Below are 21,984 nucleotides of genomic sequence, written 5' to 3'. Positions count from 1 at the left end.
AAATAAATAAAGTATGCTCATTATCAACTTCTTAAAAATGAACTGAATCATGTGATTTTTGTAAATATACAAAATATATAAAAACATATACAAAACATGTTTTATAAAAAAAAATAAGTTGCAAAAGATATGTACAATATGTCACTACTAATATAAATTTTAAAACAAGACTATAATGTGTATTATTTGTGGATGTATAATACATAAATAGTAAAAATGCAAAAACATATATGGGAATGAAGCATGGTGTAAGTTTCCTTGTGTGTCCATGGGACTCATAGAGGCAGATGGGAAAGAGAAGAATTTAAGTCACACCTAAGTTCCACCCACTAGCTGTTCAGGCAAGTTACCTGTCCTGAGAGTCAATTTCTTTTTCTGTAAAATGGGAATGACAATTTGTAGCTACAGGGGGTTATTAAAAGGACTAAATGACACAGCAGAGGTAAAGTACTTAGTATAGTGCCTGGCACAAACAGGGGCCCCAAAATGTTAGTTCCCTTCCCTTTTTTTCCCAGATCTAAAATGATAGCTCTACTCCCAACATTTCAACAAAGTTCAGTAAGATAAATTCAAGATTCAACAGGCCAAAAAGAAGAGATTCAACTTGCTGGGTTCATAACCATGTGATCACGGATTATCAGTGAATTGCTTTACAGATCATTAATTACTTAGATAGTTATCAGTATCATAAAATATATATATAGGTCATATATCATGCTCTTGTTTTTAAAATAAAGTTGATCACAATGTTCCCTTAGGATCATCAATCTTTGTTTCAGGCAAGAAAACATGGGACAAGGCTGAAAATAAGAAAGAGCCAATTCTGACAGTAAAGCCATTCTGAAATAACATGTTGCTTCAAGGAGAGATAAAGTCAATTGAAGTGTCTTAACTATGTGATGAGATTTCAAGGAATTAAAATCCTTGAAATATATAACACACCAGTATAACCACAGAGGTAGTTACTAAGGCTCAGGAGGGTTTCTACCTACCTACCAGATTATCTTTCTCCTGATCCTGTTTCTTCAGGTAGTTCAATACAGACATTGTGTCTTTCTCCATTCTATACTGCTGTTTCTTTAATTCTTCATTACATTTTGCCAGTCTACGGGAAGTATCACGATACTCAATCCTAGAGAGTTCTGTGACTTCCAGCCTGGCCTCCCAAAGGGAGGCATTGGCCTTGGCTCTCTCCATGGCAGATTCCTCAACTTTTATCATCTTCCTGCACAGGAAGAGGACATTGACAGCATATAACTATTTCTCTACTACATTAGTATTACACCTTTCTCTTTATTGTTATTTGTTTTGCTTGGCATTTGCCTAGCACATATGAGCAAATACTGTTGGATAAATGAGTTAATAAGAAATATATATGGTCTGTTAGCCTCAGTGTTTCTCATTGTCGATTTGTGCACTGCAGATGCATGGTCAAAAACAGAAAACATATGCTAGTGAGTTCCAGGAATGTGATAAGCCCTTGGCACTTCTAAAAAATGCTAGACTAACTACACAGTTATACTTTTTAAAAAATCACACTGTAGAATACTTATATAATACATTGGGGGGAAAAAGTTACAAATAAATTTGTATATTGGGCTATCATTTTATAAAGAAGAAGAATATTCCAAAATGATAGTAGTGATTATCTTTGGATGATGGGACTACAGGTGGTTTTGTTTTCTGTTTGATTTTCCATGTTTCCTAAACTTTCTGTATTGAGTATGCATTACTCTCTTAAACAAGTTACTTTATAAACTTTGCAAGGATTTCCTTGTGGTCCCATATATAGCGTTGTTGGACAACGTGTATGACTCCAATGTGTCTAGGAACCACTAGGGTCATCCAATAGGTTTAGTGGCAATCTAGCAGCAACTCCAAGCCTGCAAAGCTTTAGTGCTAGCGCAATACTATCCACTTCAGAAATTCTGATCACTTTGCAGAAACATGAATAATTACCTGAATTGGTCAAATCCTTTATGTTTTCCTTTGAACCAAAAGGAATCCTTGAAAAAGCCCAAGGAACTACTTCAATCACCCAGAGATCCTTTGGATGTCCACGATCATCTCAACCACATAGCTGAGATCGATCAGGCTACAGGCAAAAAATAATGAACCCAGAGCACTAGAGCATAGTTCTTGTGCGGGGGTGGGGGGGGGGAGATCCAAGTTGAAGCATACACAAGCAGACACCTTAATTTGTTTATTTAACAAATATTAAGCATCTGCTATGATCCAGGCTCTCTTCTAGGTGCTGGAGATACCGTGCATAATGCTTAGTGCCTATTCTAGAGACGCTTAAAGCCTTGAGCAGGGCTTCCCAACTACGAATGTTCTGAGCTACACGATTCTTTGTTTAGAGTGGGGCTGGGGGTTGTCCTGTGCAGTGTAAGATATTTAACAGCATCTTTTGTCTCTTATCCACTAGAGGTCCCCAGATGTGACAACCAAAAATGTCTCCAGATATTAACAAACGTCCCCTGGTAGCCAAAAATCACCCCAGTCTGAGAACCACTGGTCTAGAGCAGTGCCGTCCAACAGAACTTTCTGTGATGGTGTTAATGCTCTATATCTGGGCTGCCCAATACAGTCACCACTACTAGCCACATGTGCCTACTGAGGACATGCAATGTAGCCAGTACAAATTAGGATCTGAATTTTTAATCTTATTTAATTTTAACTAATTTTAATAGCCACACGTGACCGGTGACTACCCTATTGGACAGCACAGGCCTAGAGGATCTTCGATATCCTAAAACATGTTATCCTGACCTTCACTTCTAGGATCAGAACTAACCCTTCCTCCTCATTCTCAATTCTTTTTCCCTCCACTGGCACTTAGCTTCATTCGGTCCTATGTTACTTCTGTTCTTTGGGAACTTTTCTGCCTCCTCCTCCTCGTTCGTTAGCGCATTACACATAGGCAGGGACTGTGTCTAAGTTACTTCAGGGTCCCAAGCCTCACACTCTTGTCTTAGTTGAAATAGTATGGTTTGGTGTGCATTTTGGTAATATCTGAACAATGGGGTTGTCCTTCTCAGAAGCGGGGAGAGAGGAGGCGGGAGGGCGCCAGTTGGCCCGCCCCTGAGAATCCCGGGAGGGTAGGCCCAGGGAGCAGGGACCCCAGGGCGTCTTCTCCTTACTTCTTCTTCTTGTCTTTGTCTTTGTCTTTGCCTTTACCTTTACCCTTCCCTTTCTTTTCGTCCTTTCCCTTCGATGGCATCTTGGCTTCTCCAGGGGCCCCGCTGCCGTTGTCGCCTCTCTGCGCCGCCCAGGCTCAACTCCATCTCCAAGGACAACCGGCGCACTGAGACCGTAACGATCCGCGCGGGCCGCTCCCGGCGCTCAGAGAGCGCACGCGCCCGTGACGTAGCCCCGACACCGCCCCGCGGGGCCCAGTCCACTGGCCGGGCGCAGGGGGCGGGGCGGAGATCGCGCCGAGGGCGGCGGGGGGCCGCCCCGTGGAGGCGCGCGCGCGCGGTGAGTGTGCGAGCGCGGACGTGTCAGAGCCAGCCGGGGGCCGGGGCTGGGAGGGCGGCGGGGCGGACTGGGAGGCCGGAGCGGGCCAGCCCCGGGCGGCTGCGCGACGGTGGGGGCGCTCTCCCCTAAGGAGGCTTGGCTTCGCGGCGGGTCCCGCCGGCGCGCCGCGGTCGTCAGAGCGCCGCTACCGCCGGGTTTGCAGCGTTTCGCGTCTCGCCCGTGCGTCCTCTCCTTCCCTCGCGCTGCAGCCACCGTGGCCGCGGCCGCCTCGCTCTCGTCCCTGCTCCGCCTCTCCCGAAGCTGCCCCCGACTCTTTGGGTTTCCTTCTCCCTCTTCTGGCTTTTAACTCTTGCTAATTCTGTAAGGGATGGCGCAGCCAACGGGCTTCCCAGGCCAAACATTTTTTGGTGAGGCAGTTGAGGACTCTGCTGAGGGGGGCTGGGGGTGAGGCGGGCAGCGCCTGCTGGCGTCGGAGAGCCTGGCGGGGAGAGAAGGGCTGTCCCCTGGGTTGGGAGAGGCTCCGGGGCCTCGAGGAGAGTCCTTGAAGAGGGGAGTCCTTGAAGAGGAGTGTGCTGGGGTCAGGCCCTCGGTCCCGTTCTGTACTGTTGTGGCCGGCGCTGCCCGCCCAGGGCCAGCCCCGGATTCCCATTTGCTAGTAAGCTCTTGGCGTTTGCAGCCCTCTTTTTTTCTGCGAGTCGCGTAAAGTTGAAAGCTCATGCATTTTGGTGCGTTTTGGTTTTGGTTTGGTGCCCCCCTCCGCCCCCCCACCCCCGCCAGCACACCAGTGAAAAGGAGTAGTACTGAAAGGTACTGTTCGCCTTTTTCGGAGGAGGAGCTCTGTGCTTCTGCCTTCATTCAGTGAGTTAGTCCGGGAGTCACTGAGGAAGATAGGGAATTCTAGGTGCCGGGACAACAGTTAGAAAACTTGTGATTGAAGCTCTGCTGTGCGTTATTCTCCCTTTCAAATTGAATTTTAAATTTTTTAAAAAACTTCATTGTACATCTTCCTCCATTTTGCTAAGGAGAACTTAATCCCTACACCCTTTCCAGAGGTCTCTGATGCAAACCCCCCCCCCAACCTTTTTTTTTCCACTTAACGTCGTTTCTGTTTCTGAATTCAGTGGTTAGGGGGAACATGCTGATTGGTGTTAATATTAATGAGCACTGGAAATCTTTTTAGCCATACCATCTGCTTGCATGACGGTGGCTTACCCTCTTCCTGGTGCTTTCCCCCCCTCTATTTGCATGTCACATTTCCGTGAGCCCATGGTGGAATTATCATACATTGAAGGGGTTTATTCTCATATAGAAGCTATAAAGTTATTGATTTTATGTGTCTAAGGTTCTGAACATGCACACTATTGATAACTTGCAGAAAAGAGGGTAGGGCATCTTCTGTCAGAGGCTTTACATTTGGAATTCATTCTAAAAAATTGGTTACTGTGAATATGAAAGTCAGTCCAAAACTTTTGTTGTCTGTAGACTCATTTATAAACATGAAAATTTGACTGTAACAAGATTATTCCTTAATATATATGCATAATACTTTACTTACATGTACATTATAGTTACTTTATTATACATCATATTTTTATTGACTTTAAGTTTGATTTTGTAGTTAAAGCTGTTGTAACTTGAATACGACTAAGAGAAATGCCCAGATTCACACTCTAGTAGATGTAGTTCTAGAATCTGTAGTCTTCTGAACCTCCACATTCTCTGCCAAAGAACTGGATGTTATTATTCAGTCATATGTTTGTAAAAAACATCCAATGGTACAGACAGTAGAGTAGGAAGTTGCTATTTAGCAATTCATCTGGTAGCATTTCCTTTCATACTTTCTTGTAGGTAGTTTTACTATGAAGTTTATTTCGCTGAATAAATTTGCTTTGTTTTATTTAATTTATTTATTTATTTATTTTTGGCTGTGTTAGGGCTTCGTTGCTGTGTGCGGGCTTTCTCTAGTTGTGGCGAGCGGGGGCTACTCTTCCTTGTGGTTCGTGGGCTTCTCACTGTGGCGGCTTCTGGTTGCAGAGCACGGGCTCTAGAGCGCAGGCTCAGTAGTTGTGGCGCACGGGCTTAGTTACTCTGCAGCATGTGGGATCTTCCCAGACCAGGGCTCAAACCCGTGTCCCCTGCATTGGCAGGTGGATTCTTAACCACTGTGCCACCAGGGAAGTCCCATGCTTTGTTTTATTGTTTAGAATGCTAATGCTTTTAAAACTTGGGATAAGCACTTAGTGTTTTGTTGACTTGGTTTTGTAATTCTTTTTTTGCCCAGTTTGCATGGTTCCTGGTCAACATAGAAATGTGGAGTGTCTCGGCTGAATCCTCTTGCAGACAAGATCATTATGGTCCTGGTAGGTAGGGCAAGTATCTGGATGTGAGGTAACATCTCTGCTATCTTTTTTTCTTTTTTTAACATCTTTATTGGAGTGTAATTGCTTTACAATGGTGTGTTAGTTTCTGCTTTATAACAAAGTGAATCAGTTATGCACATACATATGTCCCCATATCTCTTCCCTCTTGAGTCTCCCTCCCTCCCACCCTCCCTATCCCACCCCTCTCGGTGGTCACAAAGCACCGAGCTATCTCCCTGTGCTATGCGGCTGCTTCCTACTAGCTATCTATTTTACGTTTGGTAGTGTATATATGTCCATGCCACTCTCTCACTTTGTCCCAGCTTACCCTTCCCCCTCCCCGTATCCTCAAGTCCATTCTCTAGTAGGTCAGTGTCTTTATTCCCGTCTTGCCACTAGGTTCTTCAAGACTATTTTTTTTTTTAGATTCCATATATATGTGTTAGCATATGGTATTTGTTTTTCTCTTTCTGACTTACTTCACTCTGTATGACAGACTCTAGGTCCATCCACCTCACTACAAGTAACTCAATTTTGTTTCTTTTTATGGCTGAGTAATATTCCATTATATATATGTGCCACATCTTCTTTATCCATTCATCTGTTGATGGACACTTAGTTTGCTTCCACGTCTTGGCTATTGTAAATAGAGCTGCAATGAACATTTTGGTACATGACTCTTTTTGAATTATGGTTTTCTCAGGGTATATGCCCAGTAGTGGGATTGCTGGGTCGTATGGTAGTTCTAAAGCTGTAAATGTACTTCATTTGCTCCTGGGTTGGTTTTGTTTTGTTTTCCTGAATTGGATTTTCTGTCTTTACCAAAAGATGTTAACTTTTCTCTTGTCCCATTGATTGTAATACCATCAAGTGTGGAGTTGCTCAAAAAGCCAAATAAGAACTTAGGATTATATCTCAAAATACATATTATTTCTAATTTTTTCTTCCAGTAGTTCCAGAATTGGGTTTACTCTCTAAAGTCATCTGTGACTTTATTCTGGTTTAGCTTGGAGACCGAGTTTCTACTCATAAATCATCCTTGAAGTTGCCTGATAGCTGGTGCTGTTTTATAAGTAGAAGAGACCAGGTGAACAGTTTTTGGTTTTGTTTTCACACACCCTTTAGAATCTTGGATGCATTTATTGTCATCTGAAGGAGACGGATCAATATTTCTGAATATCATGGAGAGTTACTTTCATCCTACTTTTTCATTACATGTGGTACAAATATAGAATTCTATTAAATAGCTATCATCTTGTGATATTGTTGCAGGAAGGGGGACGCCTTCCAGGGCCCGAGAGTGGGCTCTTGTCTAACACTCAGAAATGAATTGTCTGAGGAGACACACGTGCTGCCAAAGCAAGAGACTTTATTTGGAAGGGGCACCCGGGTGGAGAGCAGGAGGGTAAGGGAACCCAGGAAAACTGCTGTGCCACGTGGCTCGCAGTTTCAGGTTTTATGGTAATGGGGTTAGTTTCTGGGTTGTCTCTGGCCAATCACTCTGACTCAGCATCCTTCCTGGTGGCACATGCATCACTCAGCCAAGATGGATTCCAGTGAGGAGGATTCTGGGAGGTTGGTAGGACATATGGACTGGTGTCTCCTCTCTTCTTTTGACCTTTCCCGAATTCTTCCAGTTTGTGGTGGCTTGTTAGTTCTGCATTCCTTACCAGGACCTCCTGTCGCAAGATAACTCATGCAAACGGTTACTGTGGTGTCTGGCCAGGGTGGGCGGTTTCAGTCAGTGGTTCCCCTAACAATATAATGACTAGTTCACACCCCTACAAAGGATAAGGAATCCTGGAGATAAAGGATTTAATCTTATAAAATTTCAAATCAGTTTAACATTCACTGTTTTACTTATATACAGAATCTGTTACCACAGATTATTGTCTATTGGCAATTTATTTGCAAAATATTCAATTTTTATTAGTTGTCCTTTCTGACAAAACCATTACACAGGACTTAAAGTCAGGTGGTTTTTTTTGAATTTTAATTTATTTATTTTTTTCTACAGCAGGTTCTTATTAGTCATCCATTTTATACATATCAGTGTATACATGTCAATCCCAATCTCCCAATTCATCCCACCACCACCCCGCCCCACCGCTTTCCCCCCTTAAAGTCAGTTCTTTAAGAAAAGTTATATACCGGAACTTCCCTGGTGGTCCAGTGGTTAAGAATCTGCATTCCAATGCAGGGGACGCAGGTTCGACCCCTGGTCGGGGAACTAAGATCCCATGTGCCACAAGGCAGCTAAGCCCATGCGCCACAACTACTGAGCCCACGTGCTCTGGAGACCCTGTGCCACAACTAGAGAGAATCCCGCATGCTGCAACGAAGAGCCTGCGCTGCAGCAAAGATCCCGCGTGCCGCAACTGAGACCCGACGCAGCCAAATAAATAATAAATAAATAAGTTAAAGAGAAAAAAAAAGTTATATACCCAAATTTCAAGCCTGTTTATCTGCACTTTTCATTTCATGGATCTGTCAAATGTTCATTCATTTAAGAAATGTTTAGTAGGTACAGTACCAACTGAATACCAGGCTCTGATAGCTTGAGGGGTACAGTGGGAGACAAGACAGGGCCCTGCCTTCAAGTGGCTTACAGTCAGGTGTATAAGGTGCTGACCTGGACATTGACCTCTGAGAATACACAATACTTCCTCATTGGAAGCTATGCACAAACAGTTAACAATAAAAATCACCAAGCAGTGATGGATAAAGTGGAGATGGTATGGACCCTAAGTGCTACAGGAATTTGGAGGCATGAAAGGCTGTCAGAAAGTTTACAGGAGGAGGTAGGCTGAAAGTAAAAGGGAAGGCTTTCTGGGAAGGTAGAACAAATGAGCAAAATCAGTGTGTGCTTGAGACAAGGAGTAATTTAACTAGAGCAACGGTTCCCGAAGTGTGGTCCACGCACCAGTAGTATCAGCATCATCTGGTAACTTGTTAGAAATGCAGATTCTCAGTCCCAACTTGAGACCTATTGAATTGGAAATGCTGACAGTGAAGCCCAGCAATCTTTTTTTTTGTTGTTGTTGTTGTTTTTAAATATTTATTTATTTATTTGGCTGTGCCGGGTCTTAGTTGCAGCACGTGGGATCCTCGTTGCAGTGTGCAGAATCTTTACTTGGCGGCATGTGGGATCTAGTTCCCTGACCAGGGATTGAACCTGGGCCCCCTGCATTGGGAGTGCAGAGTCTTAGCCACTGGACCACCAGGGAAGTCCCCCAGCAATCTATGTTTTAACAAGCCCTCCAGGTGGCTCTGATGTGTGCTTAGAGCAAAGGGTTCTTGTATGAAAGTAGTGGGCAAAAAACTTTGGTTAAGGTAGCCTGGGACTTAGAAGGACTTAGAATGTTAGTCAAGAAGTTTGTCTTTTAATCCTACAGAGCAGAGTCACCAACTTGAAACTTGAGAGCTGGATTTGGCCCATAGATAGGTTTTGTTTGGCCTGCATGGTGGTTTTTTGAGTTTTGTTTTTGTTTTTTTAATAGAATTAGTTGTCACTATTTAAAAAACCAGATTCTACATAGAAATCTGTGCTTTTAGCTTATTTTGAAAAATCAGAAGACCTGGCAATACTGAGCCTGTATTTCATCATGGCAGCAATTTGTGGGAACAGCAAGCAACTTACCCTTTAGATGGGACAGGATGGGACATATGCTTTCCAGTTTACACAGTCCCCACAACTTTCTGTTGATTACACACACCTTTACTTACTTACATTTTCTGCCTGGCCCCAGTAGGTATTTCAGTATTTGAGTTTGTAACTTCTGTTATGGACAGTGGGAAATTGATGAAAGTTTTCAGAAGGAAAGTGATGTGACTTATATATTCATTAATTCATTCAACAAACATTGATGAATTAACTAACCATTGCATATGCCAGGTTATGCAATGTTCTCAAAGATGAATGAATCCCTGCCATGATATGGATTACAGTCTAGTGAGAAAATGATGAAAGTAGTATTTAGGAAGACAGTAGCGTATGAGTTTGAGAAGAGAGACATTGGTTACTGGAAGACCAGTTAAGAGGCTATAGCAGTCCAAGTCTGAAGTAATACAGGCCAGACTTTAGATATCAGCAAGAGGCTAGGAGGGAAGGAAGAGATGGGAAAGATATTGCAAAGCAAAAATCATCAATCCTTGATAAGAGATTGGGCATGAGAGAGGAGAATTCAAAGATGATGAAGATTTTGAGTTGTGAATTAGGAAGTTTGTGGTGCCATTAACAAAGACAGGAAATTAGAGAATCCATTTAACCCTCTCTGTATGGGGCAGGGGCATGGAGGAAGGGAGATGTTTGGAGATGCCAGTTTTAGGTGTCTCTTGTTTTGAGTTCAATGTATTAGCATATACACAATATGAGTGTTTTTAAAAGGAAAATTTAATAGAAATGTTGTCAAGATTGCATGCTTAGGGGTAGATACCAGTCATTCCATCCTAGGATACCAAGGGAATACCTGGAGAAGCATTGAAGTTGTAAACAAAATGTTAAGAAGACCTTTCTTGAAAATGTTTGCTTTGGAGGCGCTAGAGTTAGAATTTATAACATTGTTCACATCCTCTCTTAAATATATAATTTTCAGGTTTATGTTGCATTGGTAAGTTTAACTTTCTCTTTCTGGGAGAACAGAAGATACTATATAAACTCAGATGCTCAAAGACATTTTCTGAGTATCAGTACCACCCTTCAGAATTTAAGTCATAATTGGCTCATGAGGTAGTTCAGGGATGAACATTGTCGTAACTGTTGCTCTGTTGAGATAGTAGCCAACGTTTTTCCTCTTATGATCTTATGTTTGCAGTGCTTGGTTCCCTCTGCTTTTAAAGAAAAAATTTTTTTAACTGTGGTAAAATATATATAACATAAAAATTGTCATTTTAACCATTCTAAGTATACAATTCAGTGGTATTAATTATATACTCAGTGTTGTACAACTATCACTACTATCTATTTGCAAAACTTTTTCATCACCCCAAACAAAAACCGTGGACCTGTTAAGCAATAACTTCCATTCTCCCCTCATCCCAACCCCTGGTAAACTCTAATCTACTTTCTGTCTCTGTGAATTTGCTTATTCTAGATATTTCATGTAAGTGGAATCATATTTTTTGTGTGTGTCTTAGCGTAACATTTTCAAGGTTCATCAATGTCGTAGCATGTATTAGAACTTCTTTTTTGTAGCTAAATAATATTCCATTGTATTTGTGTATACTATATTATTTATGCATCTGTTGATGGACACTTGGGCTTTTTCCACTTCTGACTGTTGTGAATAATGCTGCAGTGAACATTGGTATAGAAATATCTATTTGAGTCCCTGTTTTTAATCTTGTGGATATGTACCTAGGACTGGGATTGGCTTAGTTCCTTTTAACCACATACTCATTATGTAAGAGTGCCACTGTCGATCACATTGTGGAACACACAACTGGTATTTGAGTTCTTCACAGCCAAAAAAAGACCTCACAAAGTGCATAAACTTATGTACTTTGTTTATGGATTAGCTCTTTAATCACTGCCCCCCAATACATGTGCACACATACATTTACACAGAAATGTACTCTAGCTTTCAGAGGGAGTGTGCCTTGCCTCCCCTTGTTATTGCTGATTTTGTAAACAAGTGATTTTATTAGAATGGCTGCAGTTGGGCTTCCCTGGTGGCGCAGTGGTTGAGAATCTGCCTGCCAGTGCAGGGGACACGGGTTCGAGCCCTGGTCTGGGAAGATCCCACATGCCGCGGAGCAACTAGGCCCTTGAGTCACAACTACTGAGCCTGCACGTCTGGAGCCTGTGCTCCACAACAAGAGAGGCCGCGATAGTGAGAGGCCCGCGCATCGTGATGAAGAGTGACCCCCCGCTTGCCGCAACTAGAGAAAGCCCTCGCACAGAAACGAAGACCCAACACAGCCAAAAATAAATAATAAATAAATAATAAATTTAAAACAAACAAAAAAACAGTACAAATAATTAAAAAAAAAAAAAAAAAGAATGGCTGCAGTTGTAGTTTGAAAAGAAATTGTGAAAGAGGAGAAAGAGCCCAAGAGTACTAGACTACAAGTCAGGAGATTAACTTGCTGATCTGCTTTCCAGAGCCTGAATAGATTGGAAACAGAAATGCAAAAAGAGATAATTGAATCAAAAATAGGCATACTGACGAGAGAAAAAAAGAGAACTTTGGTCTTATGAGTATCCATGTCCATCTTCTATAGGTTGAAAAAGTGATACATTAGTTGAAGGAAACAAAGCGGAAAGCCTATAAGGAAAAGAAGATATTGGTAAGTAACCTATATAAAGTAATACCCTACTTTTCCATAGGTCAGATTTATGCTTTCTTATTCCTAGCTGAGAGCTCATAGTAAATACAAAGGGATCAATGAGCCAGTAAAAGCTGTCACAGATTCCACAACCCTTATTTGTTGAAGAGGCCCTCATTTGTATAAGTTGACATAAAAGTCTAATGATTATGGCTCTCTGGTTCATATCCCACAAAAGATTTTTTAAAATTAGATGATGGCAGCTTATTGAAGGAGTCAGGCACATGACAACACTGATCAGCGATAATAGATAGTATGATGTCAAGGAAAACTAGCTCAAAAAGTATAGCAATCTGCGACTATTAGTTGGCAGAAGGGCAAACAGTCCTACAGACCTATAGTCCCTGAAGGCATCCCAAGTTTACAGAAAAATATAGCTGATGATCATACTCATAACTCTGAACCATAAATAAAATGTCACTTTAGAAGCATTTTTACCAAACACTATTAAAATAAAAATGTTATGGTATTTAGAGAAGAAATATTGTAAAGACATATTTGAGGGACTTCCCTGGTGATCCAGTGGGTAAGACTCGGCGCTCCCAATGCAGGGGACTCAGGTTCGATCCCTGGTCGGGGAACTAGATCCCACATACACACTGCAACTAAGAGTCTGCATGCCTCAACTAAAAGATCCCCCCCTGCAGCAATGAAGATCCTGCGTGCCACAACTAAGACCTGGTGCAGCCAAAATAAATAAATAAATAAATGTTTTTTAAAAGAGACACATTTGAGGAAATGTACGGGCGCCCCTATTCCTTGCTTTATACATGAGGTATCATTGTAATATTTGCCTTTCTCAAGTTTTTCATACTGATTCAACATGTTTGAAGGAGTAGCTGTTTTTCAGTTGATAACAAGAAAGGGAAAATATGTTTTCACTTCTCTTCCCACAGACTCCGGTATAAACAGTGACACATGGCACTGATCCTTGCAATTCCTCTTCTGCAAATAAGTGCCTCCCATGGTGGATATGGGTTTGGAGGCAGAAATAGTTTATCACCTTAGATTTTCATTATATTTGCTCATTGGAGCAATATTAATCCCCTCCTGATTAATGGTATCTTCTTACCTAAAGGACTTTCTACGTTTAATGAATAGGGAAGAAAAGGCCTTGTGACTTGTGAGGAAAGCGAGGCAGCAGTAACAACAGCTTTTCCTATGCGGTGATTATTGTAGCTAAGTCAAGCCTGAAACAATGAACAATGAAATCATGCACTGCCTGACCTCATTTCAGTATAAGACTCAGATGGTTCATTGTACAGAGTGGGCCTTCTTGACACATGTCTAATGATGTTTTTATTAAAGTGGAATAAAGTACTGAAAGAAGTAATCTGTTTATATTTGTTGGTAACTACCAATTCCAATTCCTCTACTGACAGAGTATTTGATCTTAGTGTTGAAGGGACCTTGAAAGAAATCTCATTCAACCAGCCTTCTGAATTGTGAATCCACTTGGACAGTGTGATCAGATTTGGGCTGAGCCCTTGGGGCAAGAATTCTCCTCTCCCCACCAACATGAGACAATTCATATTATTGGGAAATTCTTCTTCCTGTTCTATCTCTCCCCTGTAGTTTCCATGCTCACAGGTCTTATTATAGCTCCTTGGCAACAATCTAATAAAAGTTGGTTTTTTTAATAAACCTTTTTTTATCTAAATATTTGAAAAATGCTTGTTATAAAATTGTTCAGTGGTTTTCAAATCTGTGCCAGTTGTCAGTCTTATCCCTTTCTACCAAGTATCTCTTCAGTACCTAAGTAATTATTTTTATTTATTTATTTATTGGCTGCTTTGGGTCTTCGTTGCCGTGCGCGGGCTTTCTCTAGTTGCGGCGAGCGGGGGCTACTCTTTGTTGCGGTGTGCAGGCTTCTCATTGTGGTGGCTTCTCTTCGTTGTGGAGCACAGGCTCTAGGCATGCGGGCTCAGTAGTTGTGGCGCACAGGCTCTAGAGCGCAGGCTCAGTAGTTGTGGCGCACAGGCTTAGTTGCTCCGCGGCATGTGGGATCTTCCCGGACCAGGGCTCGAACCCAGGTCCCCTGCATTGGCAGGCAGATTCCTAAGTATTAATTATTAATGCTATCATTGTATTAGAATTTTTTTTCTGTATGTAACATGAAGAAAGTTGCTATTCTGTTAATATATTTTCACTCTATATCTTACTTGATTTAGTATTTAATTTTTATTATTCAGTTATTAACTGATGTCTGTAATCTGTAATGACTCACTTCTTTTCTTCCTACTCTTTTCTAAAATTATCTGACTTTTATTTGAAGTATTTAAACTCATTTTCACTTTTAGAAACAAGCAGGACATTGTTTGAGTTGTAGTTTTTCTGACTTTAATTCTTTTCCTTAAGTAAAATATTGGGACTGTAACAGAAAAACTGAATGGCTTCAAGTGGTGGGATATTTTCAGAGCAGTTAAAAGTCTATGACATTTTTAATTTTTAAGAGTTAATATCATTGGAGGGACTTCCCTGGTGGCACAGTGGTTAAGAATCCTCCTGCCAATGCAGGGGACACAGGTTTGAGCCCTGGTCTGGGAAGATCCCACATGCCACGGACCAACTAACCCCATGCGCCCCCAACTACTGAGCCTGCACTCGAGAGCCCACGAGCCACAACTACTGAAGCCTGCACGCCTAGAGCCTGTGCTCTGCAATGAAGAGAAGCCACCGTAATGAGAAGCCTGTGCACCACAACGAAGAGTAGCCCCTGCTCGCTGCAACTAGAGAAAGCCCGCACACAGCAACGAAGACCCAACACAGCCAAAAATAAAATATAAATAAATAAATAAATTTATAAAAAAGAGTTAATATCATTGGAATAACATATAGTTTCTAAAGCAAGAAGTATGTAAGTTGTGTTAATAGGAATATATATAAACTGGAAAGAAAAAGCTGAATACAAAGTACTATACAAATACTGGTTATAACTGGCAGTAGCCAGCCTCCAAGGTGGCCCCATTGATCCTTACCTCCTAGTATTTGTGCCCTTGTGTAGTCCTCTTGCACATTTCATCAGCATTGGTCTGTATGACCAATGGAATATGGGGAAAATGATAGTGTATGACCTGAAGGATCATACAAAGCATTGCTGCTTCTGCATTGCTCTCTCTTGGATTGCCCACTCTGGAGGAAGGCATCCAGTACATTGTGAAGACATTTAAGGCTCTATAGAGAGTCCATGTGGGAAGCAACTGAGACTTTTTTCCAACAGCCAAGATCAGCTTGCCAACCATTGAGTGAGCCATCTTGGAGATGGGTCCTCAGCCTTATCCAAGCCTTCAGATGACTGCAGCCCCAGCCTGCATCTTGACTACAGTATCATGAGAGACCCTGAGCCAGAACTGTCAAATTAAGCCTCTTCCAAATTCCTGAACTATAGAAACTATGAGATAATAAATATTTATTGTCATTCTAAGCAACTAAGTTTGGGGGTTATTTGTTGTGCAGCAATAGATAACCAAGGTACAGTATCCTAAAATATTTATTGGTTTGATATGTAGAAGAGAATTTGGACAATGTAAACAGTGTTTACTATCTTTTAGATTTTTTTTGGAAAATCACTTTATCACAGTTTTAACAGTTGAATGTGTTTGGTTAGAGAGATTGAATTTAGCTATAGAACTAATAGATTCAGAAAAAGAAAATTATAGCTTCTAAAACAAATTGAATAGGTATTCATTAATCATTACATTCTCTCTTAAAAATTTAACTATTTATGAAAGTATTCTCCCTTTTTATGTCACTTTGCACTTTATTCCTATTGTCACTTCTCATTGAGCACCTTCCTGGATGGACACTCTTCTAGGTGCTTGGGCTACATCAAAACAAAAAAAGATTTCTGCTCTCAAGGAGCTTATATTCTATCAGAGAAACGCAGATAGTAAGCATAGTAAATAATCTCTCTAGTATGTTAGAATTGATAAGTGGTGTGGAGAAAAAAAGTAGACCAGTGTAAGGGGGATTGAGAAAGCAGATGGAGGTAGGGGACAGTGAGGGAGAGTGGTTAGAGTAGTAAAGATAGGCCCCTATACGGAAGCGGCATCTGAACAATGATTTGAAGGAGTTGCAGAAATTCATCAAGTGGATATATGGGAAAAAAAGATTGTTCCGGACAGTGGGGACAGCTAGAGCAAAGGCCATAAGGCAGGAGCATGTGTGACGTTTAAGCACAGAGTGTGGGTGGGGCGAGTGAGGTGAAAACTGTTAGTAGATGAGGTCAGAGAGGTAATGGGGTAGGAGGCAGAGCAGGTGGATCCGTGAAGGCTATTGTTTGGACCTTGCTACTCTGAGGGAAATGGGAAGTCATTGCTGGACTTTGCAGAAGAGAGATATGCTCTAACATATTTTAAAAGGATGACTTTAGTTGCTTGTTAAAGATAGACTCTAGGGGAGTCAGGGTAAAAGGAGAGATCTGTTAGGACAATATTAGAGTAAATCACATGACAGATGATGGCGGCTCCGGCCAAGGCAGTGGTGGTGGAAGTGGTCAGAAATGGTCAGATTCTGGAAATGTAATAAAGGTAGACCAGCAGGAAACAGATCAAAAGCTCTTGGTCATGCACAGGAAAGAGATCAAGCTACTGTAAGACTTTCACATCTGATGCCAGTCTTTGACCATCTTTCTGTGCTCTGAACTGTCTTCCCCACCCCCATAGCTACCTTTCCCTAGTACCACACTGGCTGACCTTTCCTGTGACCTAGGAATTAAAACTGGGGGCTCTGGAATTAGACCATCTGGGTTTGATTTCTGGCTCTTTTCACTTATCTACTGTGTGGTCTTAAATTACTTAAGCCTCAGTTTTCTTATTTCTAGAATGGGGATGTTAATAATAGAACTACCTCACAGGGTGGTATTGTGAGATTAAATGAGATAATCCATGTAAAATACTTCACATAATGCTTGGCAGATATTAAGATCTCAATAAATAATAGCTGCTATTATTATTATTACCTCAGATTGTTTTCCTTTGGCCTCAGTCTTTCCTCTGCATTAAATGCTAACCTTCTTATACCTCTTCCCCTCTAATCTTCTATTTTTTTGTTTTCATTTTGTTTCTCAAATCCATATGACAGAAAATTCTTGAGGAAATTTAAAAATGAAATCAGACTATGCATAATTTCCCTGCCGTCTGTTTTCATCTTTTTACAGTCCCTCTGCTCTTTGTCCACATGTCTCTTTTATGTAGGTGCTTCTGCTCATTTTGCGTAATCAGTTTAAATGTCATCTCAATGCCTTTCCTAATCCTCTAGGTAGAGTTAGTCATCTGTGCTTTGGGCTCCTTTAGCATTTTTGTTATTAACTTTAAAAGATGTGGTTATTTGTATATGTATCTGTCACCTCTGCCACACTCTGAGCATCTTGAATTGAAAAGTCTGTTTATTCACCTTTAATTCTCTGGCACCAGTAAACACTTGTAGAATTAGACAAGTGAGTGGAACCTACCAAGGCTCCCCACCCTAATCCTTCTTACATGTAACTGCCAGATTCATATTTGTGACACTCCCTTGCTCAAAATTTTCAATGGCTTCCCATCGCCTGCAAAGTAAAGTCTAAATTCCTTAGCTGAGTATTTGGTGTGTTGTACTATCTGACCTCAGTTTGCCTTTACAATTTTATTTTCTACTACAATTAGTCAAACTGCTCTGTTTACTATCCCTTGGGGTTCCCCCCATCCCCTTTCTACATCCGTGTCTTGATTCATATTATTTCTTTTTCCTGAAAAGCGCTCCTCTCCTGTCCCTAATTCCCCTCTTCAGTACCCTCCTCAAATGCCACCGCTTTCACAAGGCCTTCTCTGATCATCCCAGCTGGAAGTAATCTCTCCCTGCTTTGAAATCTCAGAGCATGGAACTGTGGTACTTGTCACGTTTTAACTTTACAAAGGTAATTAAATGGACATGTATTTTTTTCCTGTTTACTGTAGTCTCTCTTTTTTTTTTAAATTAATTTATTTATTTATTTTTGGCTGCATTGGGTCTTCGTTGCTGCACGCGGGCTTTCTTTAGTTGCGACGAGCAGGGGCTACTCTTCACTGCGGTGCGCAGGCTTCTCATTGCGGTGGCTTCTCTTGTTGCGGAGCACGGGCTCTAGGCGCACGGGCTTCAGTAGTTGTGGCTCGCGTGCTCTAGAGCACAGGCTCAGTAGTTGTGGCACACAGGCTTAGTTGCTCCGCAGCATGTGGGATCTTCCCGGACCAGGGCTCGAACCCAGGTCCCCTGCATTGGCAGGCGGATTTCTAACCACTGCGCCACCAGGGAAGCCCTACAGTAGTCTCTTAAAGGGCAGGTCTAAGATGATTCATCTTTGCCTGCTGTACTTATAAGTAGCACTAGGCAACTGATAATTTCTGGAATGGCTAAATGAACGAATGAATATGTGAATAAATAGACTTCCTAGAATAGCACTCCTATAGGCTGCTTTGGAGGGGAAATGGGAGTTGTGAATGTGATACATAGCCAGAGTAAGACACTGGGAAAGAGGGTGCTCCCTGCCCCAGCACTCCTGTCTGCAGATACCGTTAGCCCAATTGTACCAAGTCCATTTAGGACGTATTTCCTGATGTCTGACATGTTCCCGGCTCAGTACTTGGCTTTAGAAATACAAAAGATATTATGTACCTTCACCTATACACCCTTCAAATAGCAACGTGTTCCGGGGCTCTGGCCCTTGGTATCTGGTATGTAAGTCCTAAGTTACATCCTCAAATGAGGCATTGCTTACCGTGCTGAAATCTGTCCCAGACTTACCTTATTAGACCAACCTTGGTTTTACTTTGCTTGGCTAACTTATGCTCTGGGTGTTTTGGCTAATCCATTCCCATGGTTCAGCTTATTGTTTAAAAATTTCATTCTAGTTACATTTTAAACTTGCTTTATGTTTAATTTTTAACTTTGTTAAAGCCAGCTATGCTGTGGAACTCAGAAGAATTGGCAGTGGGTGCTTTTTTTTTTTTTTTTTTTTTTAAAGTGCTTTCTCAGACAAACACCTTTTAGGGATTTTTTTTTTTTAATTTTTAAAATTTATTTATTTATTTATTTATGGCTGTGTTGGGTCTTCGTTTCTGTGCGAGGGCTTTCTCCAGTTGCGGCAAGTGGGGGCCACTCTTCATAGCGGTGCGCGGGCCTCTCACTGTCACGGCCTCTCTTGTTGCGGAGCACAGGCTCCAGACGCGCAGCCTCAGCAATTGTGGCTCACGGGCCTAGTCGCTCCGCGGCATGTGGGATCTTCCCAGACCAGGGCTCGAACCCGTGTCCCCTGCATTGGCAGGCAGATTCTCAACCACTGTGCCACCAGGGAAGCCCGGCAGTGGGAACTTTTACATTTCAGTGTTTTCAGACGTTTTGGTAGACCTTTCTAGTCACCTCTCTCATTCCATTATTTTACACTGTTGGGAAAAACTGTCATTTTATTCAGGTCAGTCAATATTGATATTTGCTTAAGGAGGGAATAGAAAGCCATAAATAACTGAGGTGTCACCATGGAACTGTATAAGGGAAACAAGTCCACTCATTTGGAAATCTGATTTGATGCCTCCTGAACAATGGTTTCTCACACCTGTCCTCTTTATTCTGGTACACCTCTACATTCCAGCCATACTGAACTCTTAATATTTGAAGTTCTCAAGGTTCTTCTGTGTCACTTCCCCAGGGTAATTCCTGTCTCTGATTCAGGACTCAGGTTATGCCTCTCGTCCCTTAAAAAGCCTCCCACTCCCTTCCACCTCCATCCTTCTTCTAAGATGAGTTACTTCTCCCTTATGTCCATTCCTGTCATACCCTGTGCATAGTTCTGTCAGAGAACTTGCCACAGTACATTATAGCTGTTGGTTTGTCTGTTTCTTCTAGTAAACTGAGATCTCAAGAGCTGGGCCTATATTTGACTTCTCTTTTGTATCTAGAAGCTAGCACAGTGTCTGGTATATATTAGAAACTCAGTGATGCTTATTAATTAGACAATTCAATGCCAGCCTTCTAAGTTCATCTCAAGGATGGAAGCTATTGAAGAGTGCTGTTCACTTCTCTACTATTGGGCTAATGTTGTAAAAACATGAATCAATAATATTCTTACATGGTTACATATTTTTAATTGTAAACATAGCATTATTAAATAATGTTGTAAAAACATTAATTATAATCTCCTGTGTAAAAACCACACAGAATTCAGTTCCTCAGCAACTTCAGCCCTATAGGCAGTAATTCTACCAGTTGGCACTTAACTATTATAAAAGTAGATGAACCAGACAATCATGTATACTCAGAAAAAAGGTGGATAAGGGAGGAATGAAGGATACAAAAGGGAGTGAGTTAGCAGAATGCCATGTGTTAGTTGCAAACTAGCACAAAGGTGAATGTGATTCACGAAGCTAGCTTGATTCAGAAAGGCTGAAATAGGAGCAAAGAGCAAAAGGCAACCAACAGTGAAAGCAAGGATTCACAGAGATCGGGCAGACACGAGCAGGTGAGCACACAGATGGGGCCCGCGTCCTGTGGGATTGTGGACTCAAGCTCTGGGTGACATGGAAGAAGGGAATCCAGAGCGTGATGCTCTGGGGAGGCTGAGGGGGAAGGACTGGTGTTTACTATAGAGACAAAGATGCACTGAAAAGACCTTAGAAGGAGATGGGCATAGTGACAAACCCTAGCTGGCACCAAAGTCTCAAAAGAATTGAAGAGAGGGCTTTGTTAGGGGTGAATAAGGAGATAGAGAGATTGAGAAGACCAATTCTGAAAGGAGTGGATTTAAATATACTGATATATACTCTGCAGTCTATGTACATTATTTTGAGTAGCATATAAAACTTTGTATATAATTAACACATTGGGAGAAACAATCCATCCTTTGAAGTTTGGAATCATGATCTTCCCATGGGTGGGTAGTTAATCTCCTTTTGGAAAGAAGTCAGCTATTATATTCTTATTAAATGGATGAGATACAGTCCCTGGGTCACTGGATCACTGTTCATCCCTTCAGGGTATATATTGAACACCTACTATGTGCCAGTATTAAATTATATAGTGTGTTAGAAGGTGAGAAATGCTGTGGAGAAAAATAAACAGGGAAGGAAGGTAGAAGACGTACATGTGACCAGGTGTGTTGCGATGTTAAATATAGTAGACAAGGAAGGACTCTCTGAGAAGGGGACATTTGAGCAAGCCTTGTGGCTGTGTCATGTAAAATAGTGCACCTTTATATGTGCTCTAAGTTGTAAGCCTTTCTAATACCATCCTTAAAGTAGCTAATCTTAAAGAAAAATGAGATTGGAAGTGGTGTTAGAAGGTAAGGGTTGAGAGCAGAAGGTGCGTTTTATGTGTTCATCCTTTGCTTTTTCTAAAATCTACTGTTTAGTTTACACTGAACGCCTGGTATGACTCTGCAGTTTTCACTTCATGAAAACAGATACCTATTATGCATTTTTTTTTCTCCTTGAAATTTCTTTTGGAAGAAAACAAATGTTTGCTTAATGGAAACAGAAGCTGGAGCAGTTTTTTTTCAGAAACCACAATAATAGAGAAAATATGAGTGAGCCCTGAAGAAGTTGCTGTGGAATCAGTCATAGTGATGGAAGCAGGCTGGTGACTGGAGAGCCCCTAAATACACTTCCTGAGAATGTGGAATATGGTTTGAGCTTTGAACAGGGCAATGATCTGTTAATACTCAGAATCTGAAAGGTTGTTTTTTTCAGTTCTTTAGGTTGATCTACATGACCAGCCTAGTTGCTGTAAAAGAAGAATCCACCAAAGGGAGTGATTTAAGATGTGAGTATGAATCTGGCCAGGCAGCTGCCCTGTTGCAGTGGTTGATTTCCTG

General features: G+C 41.6%; 2 protein-coding genes and 1 non-coding gene across 8 annotated transcripts in view; 1 reads left to right on the top strand and 2 right to left on the bottom strand.

Moving 5' to 3' along the window:
• The window catches only part of BBOF1 (basal body orientation factor 1), a 43,301-nt gene extending 40,047 nt beyond the window's left edge, over positions 1 to 3,254 (bottom strand). Inside the window, exons 1-2 of the mRNA XM_061181042.1 lie at positions 3,144 to 3,254; positions 997 to 1,225 (exon numbers count right to left, since the gene is read on the bottom strand). Of these exons, the coding sequence (XP_061037025.1) occupies positions 997 to 1,225; positions 3,144 to 3,223 (309 nt within the window). The 5' untranslated portion in view covers positions 3,224 to 3,254. The remainder of the gene's footprint in view (positions 1 to 996; positions 1,226 to 3,143) is intronic.
• Positions 3,255 to 3,464: 210 nt separating this feature from the next.
• Positions 3,465 to 21,984, top strand: part of ENTPD5 (ectonucleoside triphosphate diphosphohydrolase 5 (inactive)) — a 33,875-nt gene continuing 15,355 nt past the window's right edge. Inside the window, exons 1-4 of one of the 6 annotated variants that reach the window (XM_061181032.1) lie at positions 3,555 to 3,887; positions 5,762 to 5,840; positions 12,063 to 12,128; positions 21,860 to 21,932. The gene's annotated coding sequence lies outside the window, so the exon portion shown is untranslated. The other 5 variants (XM_061181033.1, XM_061181031.1, XM_061181034.1 and 2 more) reach the window with 5 other exon arrangements.
• TRNAG-CCC (transfer RNA glycine (anticodon CCC)) lies at positions 8,995 to 9,067 on the bottom strand. Its single transcript has one exon. It is a non-coding gene; the product is annotated as a tRNA-Gly (tRNA).

The sequence above is a fragment of the Eubalaena glacialis genome, chromosome 2 (assembly GCF_028564815.1).
Source record: "Eubalaena glacialis isolate mEubGla1 chromosome 2, mEubGla1.1.hap2.+ XY, whole genome shotgun sequence".
NCBI lineage: Eukaryota > Metazoa > Chordata > Mammalia > Artiodactyla > Balaenidae > Eubalaena > Eubalaena glacialis.
This window is presented reverse-complemented; position numbering and strand designations above follow the sequence as displayed.